Source organism: Octodon degus, unplaced genomic scaffold (assembly GCF_000260255.1).
Source record: "Octodon degus isolate 3935 unplaced genomic scaffold, OctDeg1.0 scaffold00288, whole genome shotgun sequence".
Lineage (NCBI taxonomy): Eukaryota > Metazoa > Chordata > Mammalia > Rodentia > Octodontidae > Octodon > Octodon degus.
The window spans coordinates 1,915,519-1,923,966 of record NW_004524864.1 but is presented as its reverse complement, the minus strand read 5'-3'; the positions used below and the strand labels follow the sequence as shown (position 1 = coordinate 1,923,966).

At 36.4% G+C, this 8,448-nt stretch overlaps 1 protein-coding gene across 1 annotated transcript in view; it reads left to right on the top strand.

Moving 5' to 3' along the window:
• Positions 1 to 1,433: 1,433 nt before the first annotated feature.
• The window catches only part of Cd163 (CD163 molecule), a 28,714-nt gene continuing 21,699 nt past the window's right edge, over positions 1,434 to 8,448 (top strand). Inside the window, exons 1-4 of the mRNA XM_023707423.1 lie at positions 1,434 to 1,543; positions 2,479 to 2,565; positions 3,982 to 4,302; positions 7,691 to 8,011. Coding sequence (XP_023563191.1) covers positions 1,498 to 1,543; positions 2,479 to 2,565; positions 3,982 to 4,302; positions 7,691 to 8,011 — 775 coding nt within the window. The 5' untranslated portion in view covers positions 1,434 to 1,497. The remainder of the gene's footprint in view (positions 1,544 to 2,478; positions 2,566 to 3,981; positions 4,303 to 7,690; positions 8,012 to 8,448) is intronic.

Here is an 8,448-nt window from a genome sequence, read left to right as displayed (position 1 = left end):
TATATTTTTGTTTGTTTTATGTTGATTAACAATAAAACATATTTATGCAGCATGATTTTTATATATTTATACATTGTGGCATGACTAAATCACTGTAATACATACATCACTTCACATATTTATTGTTTTTGTAGTTAAAACATTTAATAGCTACTATTTCAACAGTTTTCAAGTATAGAACGCATTAACTAGTTACCACGTAGATCTAAGCCTATGTGTCTTTAGTTTATTGTATTTCTCAATTTTGTTGTTAAGGATGAGATGATTATTTTATATTCTTTTTCAGGCAATCAATGAGTAGCTACTTATGTAAGGTCAGTTCCTAGGCCTTCATTAATTTCTTGGTGGTATCAGATACACTTAATTCTTGATAATCTATTAGGCTTGTGTTGGTTTCCTTGCCTTTGAAAGAACAAATCTTTCTTCTACTCTTCACTGATTGGTCTTGAAAGTAAATATTTTCTTTAGATAGGATACCAGGCTGATGGAATTACCTGTGGGATGGAGTTTAAGTGGGTTAGAAATCGCTTCTGTGGCTGTAGCTGGGTCTTCTGTAGGGTCTGTGTTTGGTGGACTTGTTACCAGGAACTCTGACAGGAGTTATTCTTATTTAGTTCTTTAGTGACTGCATTTTTTTCTAGGACCATGGTTTGAAAGCTAGGTTGGGTGCTTTAGGTTCTACATATAATAGGCTTATTATCAGGAACATAGGTAGGTGTGGCTTTCCCCCTACCTCTTGGAAGGCTCCTGCAGTAACCCTGGGTGGATCCATGGGCTACCAATACTTCCTTAGTCTACAGTTTAGATGGGGCTGGAATTAGGGTCCTGGACTGCTTCAGAATTCACAGCAAAACTGATGTCATTAGGCCTACCTTCTTGTTATTTAGAGTGAAAAGATGTTCTGTTAATTTTGTTCAACTATTGTGGATACTCATCAAAGTCTATCAATATGGCTCATCCATAAAAAATATAATTGCAATATAAATATAATATATTGAATATAAATTCAATTTATACAACTTCTTCACTAGATATATTTAATTATGAGCAAAATATCAATAGCAAATATAACAACAAAACTTGTTTTACATTTATTCCCTATTTTTACTTTAACTTTTTACATAGCTTACAGAATTGCTATTTTTGTGCATCTAATATATTAATTCAAAACAAATTTCAAAGTTTAAAAACTATTCAATTAACAATGGTATATGAATTAATATTTTCTCTATTTTTATAAGTCTGTGAATATTGTTTCTCAATTTCTTTTGGTAGTTTTATTTCCTGTATAGGGGGAAAAAACAAGAATATGAAAGGAATCAGCACTTTCAATGACTTCTCCTTTTGGGTTGACTCCACCTCCATTCTGTACCCTTTCCTTTTATATGAGTAAGGTGATTCTTCTGAGTTCTTAGTCTTCCACTTCCTTAAGACAACATCTCTTTGGAATAGCAATACAAGGAAACATAGAAATTATTGAAATCATAAAATTTGGGAATGGACAAACTGAGAATATTATTTCTTGAAGACCTTGGATCTGCTGGTAAAATATTTCATTTACCCTGCTCTTCCCTTTTCATGGAATTTAGAAATATTCTGACAGTTCAGGAGAGTACGAATGGATAAAGAACAGTTAGGGCTGATGGTACTGATTTTGATCTGACATAGATGCAACTCAAAAGGTGTGAGAAAGGGACAAGAGGTGGCATGGGCTTATAAATCTACTGAGGTGAGCTTGTCAGAAACTGAAGTTTAAACTGCAGAAATTTTAGTTTATAAATAAGGGTTGTTGGAAAAGATAGAATAGAAAGGAATAATGATTGATTTAAATGCAATTACTTAAAAGAAATTCAGTATAAACCCTCAGTGTCAAAGTCCATTTCATTATTCATATGAACATGTTAACAAATTTTTATTACTTTTACTTTTAAATTAGCATTAAGTGAGCATATGAAGGAAAAATGAGAGTAACAGAAACACTACAGTGTTTTATGTATATCTACAGATGACAAAATCTCAGCATTTGGATTTATCAGATATCAATGGTAGTACTTTATTATATTAATGTATTTGGCAAGTATTGTTCCAGGTAAACACAGTAAATGCAATCTTTTTCCTCATGCAACTTACTGTCTAATAGTGTGAATTAGGTGGATATAGAGGTGGGAATTTCAATAATTAAGCATTGAGCAGGTAGGAGAATGTAGAAATATCAGGAAATTTGTCTCGCATCTTTAAGAATACCTATTTATTTTTAGTTTCATTAATGCCTTTTTTAGTTTTCTAGGCTTATTTTGAAAGTGATTTCTCTGACATGTTATTTTGAGTGTGAATTTCTCCTGTTTTCCATTTAGAAAGAAGAGTTTTCTGTCTTGGTTTGATGTCCTTTGTTAACTCCAAACAGTCCTCTATCATTGTTTTTTCCCCACACCTCTGCTTGGGAAGCCTCTATTTTTGCCTTTTTTCTTTCTTTAACAGACCTCAGAAGACATTTAGTCCACTTGATGCCCTTCACTACTGCTGTGGTCATACTTCTCAATGTGTCTTTCATAACCAGCTCTCTTGGTGAGTAGCTTGTCTGTTCACTTTGTCTTAGTCCACCTTCATCAGAATTATTAAATAAATAATTTTTCTGTATACTGGATATCACTGAAAAATATGCTCTATGGGGTAGAAGTATCAAGTATTAAAAACACAGTAACAACCAGATTGTGTAATGCCAAATATTTGCCTGGTTATCCTCATTAAAATAAATTCACAGGAAAAATAGCCATGGAACTTAAAGCTTGGAAAGAAGTGTAGCTGGAAAAAAAATACAGAAACACAACAAAAGAAACTTGTATTATTGACTAAAAATAGAATTTTAGGAACACTTTAGTAAATTCAAATGCCAACACTTATTCAAGAATGGTTTAAAAATGGCAAGCTAAATGGAAACCCAGTTTCCTAAATTATTCTCAAATAATTGAGAAAGCAACAGAGATAATTTAGAGAACAGCTATGGGAAAGTAGTTTATAGTAGAAAACTGTCTCCATTTTAATTTTCATTTGAGTCCCTTAATTTTGGTCAGATTCCTACTATTGTTTTTAAGATAAATGCTATTTTACACATATTTGTGAAATGAATATTTAATTCCTTGTAACTAGTTTTTAATCCTCATAATCCCATTGTCAGTTTGTTTTAAATGATCTTTGGATTTAGGAGAATCATATGTATCCTATTCCTATAAAAGTCTATAGAATCTTATTTTAGTAAACTCTCCATGGTGATTAAACAAGTTGCCATCATTTAGAAAATTCAAGGGCCAGCCAAATAGCTCAACAGATTAAAGCACTTGCAAGCAGGTGCAGGAGCCAGGGGTTCGATCCCAGGCCTGCCATGCTGGCCCTGTCCCTGGGGAGCCCTGAGACAGCAATTGAGACTGGGTGTGGTGGCACGCACCTGTAATCCCAGCTCTTGGGAGGCCATAGAAAGGCAGATCGCTATGAATCTGATCTAGTAGCAGGACCCTGAACATCCTGTAGACCCTTCCCTAAAATATATATATAAAAAAAAAGAAAATTCACTGGTTAAATAGTACATCATGCAGTATTGTGTTACTTAGCTTTCCTGGTTTTGTAGCATTGGTTCATTTCAGCCTGTGAAATTTCTGGTTATATTTGAGTCCCTATCAAATAGCATTCTCGGGAGCTTGTGGGTTGGCTCAGTTTAAAACGCTTGCTTGGGCAAACTCAGTCAGGTGCAGGGGACCACAGTTCAATCCCCAGCTCCACATGCCACACCACACTGGCCCTTAAGGCAACCTGAGCCAGCCAAAAGGAAAAAGAATCCTCAAATAACCTTCTCTCTTTATACCATGGATGAAACCAGGATGATTCTTAAATCTGACTTTGAAGGATAAATAAGTAATGGAAAGTCATATAATTCCCCACTGGCTCTTTGTGACCTTGATCAATTGTTGTCTCAACTCATTGTTGCAGGAGGAACAGAAAAGGAGCTGAGGCTAGTGGATGGTGAAACAAAGTGCAGTGGCAGAGTGGAAATCAGAGTTCAGGAAGAGTGGGGGACAGTCTGCAAACATGACTGGGGCATAGAGGAAGTCACTGTGATTTGTCGTCAGCTGGGATGTCCAATGCTCATCATGGCCCCTGGATGGGCTAATTCCAGTGGTGGATCTGGACGTATTTGGATGGATCACATTGCTTGCAGAGGGAATGAATCTGCTCTTTGGAATTGCAGCCATGGTGAATGGGGAAAGGCTAACTGCACTCATGAACAAGATGCTGGAGTAACCTGCTCAGGTAAGACTTGCGTAAGTCACAGTAAATTACATGGGCATACTTCTGATTGGTCAGATTCTTGGAGTCCTTTTCTCCTTGAACAATTCACAAACATTCTAAAATGCATGGTAAAAAAAGTGTGGAGATGGCGAGAGAAGTAAAATGAGTCATGTTTATGGAATTGATGTAGTCCATCATAAAATTATCAAATCCACTGCTTGGAAAACAATTGGGAAAACTCCACTCTAAAATGTGGGGGAGGGTAGGAGATTCTGGGCATGTACTCAATGAGAAAGTGACTGATATCAATTCTATATCTGGTAATCGTACCATAACATATGAATACCAAGCTTTCTTGGAGTAGCCAGATAGCTCAGCTGACTAAGGCGACTGCTTAGGCAGGCACAGAGACCAGGGTTCCATCCTCAGCATGTCAGCCTCACCTTCTCAGGTGAGCTTAGACTGTGACTGAGACTGGATGTGGTGGCACACACCTGTAATCCCAGGGCTTGGGAGGCTGAAAACAGGAGGATCACTATGACTCTGATCCGTGTAGTGAGACCCTGTAGACCTTGCATTAAGTACAGAAAAAAAAATACCATGTTCTCAAAGTTAATTCTGGCCCCTTTCCAAATGACATATTGATTTAATGGATTTAATTCATAAGTCACTACGTTTTACATAAAAAGCTGACTACTTAAAAAGAAACAAATATTTCTAGCACTAATATTAATCTCACCCTATTGGAAAAAGGGTGTTTTCACAGTATAATTTCTTTTCTCCATGTCTAATGCCATTCATTTAATAGCATTCATTTTTAACTTATGAGTTTTTTGTAATTCTTTTAAAATGTTTGTATTTGGCACAGGGTCTCAGTAAGCAACTCAGGTTCGTAGTGATCCTCCTGTTTCTAGCCTCCGCAGAGTTGGGTTTACAGGTGTGTGCCACCATGCCTGGTCCAGGTAGTTGGCTCAGCATGCCTGGGGGCAAGGCTGGCAAGGCATGTGGTGCCAGGGATTGAATTCTGGTCCCTGTGTTTGCTTAAACAGGCGTTTAGCCCACTGAGTTTTTATAATTTTGATCTAAGGTGATCTAATAGTGACCCAGAAAATTTATGTGTTAACTCTTTCTGCTGGCAAATCTCACTTTTCTGACCCAAACCTGATGCCTTGGACTCCCCATTTCTCCCTGATCATTTTGTTGACTTTCATGTAATCTTCTCTCCTGCTCAATCTCACCTAGGGTCACCTGGCAGGAGCCTCTACAAAAGGATTTCATGCACTGAGTGAAAGAAACAGTGACAGGCTATCATCTAGAAAAATGTTGAATCAGTGTCCAGCACACTTAGTCATAGTGCTATGGTTTCATAAAAAGGTTTTAAATCTCTACATGTCAGTTTAATGAGAACTCAGTTGCATAATACATGTAGAATGACTGGGAAGCTGTTCAGTATGGCACAGATGCTGGAAATGTGAATTTCTTCACAGCTTTCTCCCATTCATTACCTTGTTGACTCAGGTCTCCTTTGTTCATGTTCTTGCTGTCCTCTCCTTCTCTTCCTTCCTCTCCTCCACATCCTTCTTCACTCATCCTCTGCTTCCTCATGGTATTCCTCCTCCCCTTCTCCTTTAGCTTATCAATCCCTAGGAAGTACAGAATAACAAAAATAATGCTTAGAGCCATAATGCAGTTTAATAAGCTCTTTGGATGATTATTGTTATCTATAGAACTGCAAATTAGCTAAGATAATACATTTGGCTTTTTGGTTTTTCTTTTGGCCTAGTTAAGAATGAAGTCAATCAGATTTACCCTCTGAAAATTATATATCTAAAACTACAACTGAATTTGTGTAGTAGGAAAAGGCTTGTAGCTATTTAAAGTTTTATGAAGTCATAGTGTCCACATTTCTAAGCTTCTTGACCCTAATTTTCAGATCTTTCAGCTCATTAGCACAGACCCTGAGGCCATATATCACAATAGTCCAGAGAATAACCTATGATGCTATCCCTGCCCCCCACAGAGGAGCTCTGGATGTTTGACTCTGTACCAATTATTTAACCTCAACCTTCTTATCTGAGAAGCAGAACTAATAATAGCACATAAAGTTGGAAGGAAAACAGAAGCTGGTAGGCAATACACTCAGAAGAGAATGTGCATATTTTTTGTTCTCAGTTTTTACTTTTAATTATTATTAATTGCTCATAATAAAAATAAATCTTGTTAAGTGGAAGTCTTTGCCTGGATTTCACAATTTGTAAAGATAAATTATACTTCAAAAAACCACTTCTACACATTTAAGTCAACCACACAATTTTTGCTTTTCAGATGTCTGAAACTTTATTTAAAATCTTTTCTTCATGTATTTTAATGCTGTAATTAATTAAATCTGAAAGGTAGCTTACAGAAAGAAATCTTATAAACAAACCTGCTTTATGCTACCAGTGATATCAGATGCTTTGGAGAGTGATGAACATGCTTTGATTCAATTGGAATGAGAATAAATATAATAATTGGATATCTTTTACTTTCAACTTTTAGAATTTCTATTCTACAGCATCTTCTTGCAAACTGTTATCCCCAATTTACTGTGTGCATTTTTACATTTGTTTTGTCCTATTTTCTAATTTCAAATCTGAATTCAATTACTTATGCTCTGAACTATTTAAAATAAAGGTAAAGATAAGTATTTTAAATGTCCAACCAATAACCTGCAATAACCTGCATGTCACTTTTATTAATTTAAGAGCCAATTTAATATATCATTAATTTGCATATTTTATAAATAAAAATATTTCCTAAATGAATATTGAGTCAATTGTGTTTATTTTTATGTAAAAAAGTGTTAATTTCTCTCCTAGTAATGGAAATAAAAGGCAATAAAACAGAAAGTTTTAAAACTTTAATCTGTGTAACAATTTCCCTAGACTTTAGATACAACGGACAATCCTAATTTTTAACAGGCTCCCCAAAGGTTAAAATTTTATAATCAGTGCAATAGGACATCTCTTCTTAGCCTTTTTTTTAAGACCCAGTGGAATAGGGCAGCTTTCAAAATCTGGTGTAATTTTTAAGAGAACATGAAATGTTGAGAATCCTGAGAAAACACATTTTATACAATCACTTCTCAATGGGTATCATTTAATTCTGGGGCCAGCCAGGTAGCTCAGCGGATTAAAACATCTGCTTAGGCAGACACAATGACCAGGGATTGTATCCCTGGCATGCTGGGCCAGCCCTACCCCGAGGGCACGCTGAGAGGGTGATTCAGACTGAGTGTGGTGGTGCTCCCCTATAATCCCAGCACTTGGGAGGCTGAAAAACAGGGAGGGTCACTACAAATCCAATCTGTGTAGTGAGACCCTGTAGACCCTGTACTAAATACATTGAACTCTGACTTTTTTTTTTTTAGATGGATCTGATTTGGACTTGAGGCTCGTGAATGGGCACGGCAGGTGTTCTGGAAGACTAGAGGTCAAATTCAAAGGACAATGGGGAACAGTGTGTGACGATAATTTCAACATGGATGATGCTTCTGTCGTGTGTAACCAACTTCAGTGTGGAGGCGCTATCACTTTCTCTAGTTTAGCGAAGTTTGGAGTAGGTTCTGGACCAATCTGGCTTGACGACCTTGAGTGCCATGGGAATGAGTCAACTCTTTGGTCCTGTAAGCATAGAGGATGGGAAAATCATAACTGTGGTCATTCCGAAGATGTGGGAGTGACTTGCTTTGGTAAGCAGAGTTTCTTTCTTTGTGACGGGACAACAGGGGAAAGAGAGAAATAGTCTTCACCAAAGTCTGAGCCCTTAACATAGAGTGAATATCCTTTTGTCATCTCAGTATTTCTTCATTTGGGGTTCTAGTACTGATATTTGTGGTTTTACATTAAAAAAATTAGAAGGAAATTCTACAAGTTCTAGATCATGAGCCATGAGGAATGAAGAAAGTAGCAAGAGGAGAAATAGAAAGGGAGAGGAAAAGGCAAGAAAAATGAAGACAGCTCAATTCAAAACCAATATTAAAATAAGAGAATACTGGTATAAAACTGGAAAATTCAGAGGGTATAATTTGTTTCATAAGTGGGTGGAGTCAGATGCTTGAACAATCATATCTGGCTTATGTCTCTTTTTCTATTTCTTCAACTGACTTTTTTTTGTTAGACAACATGA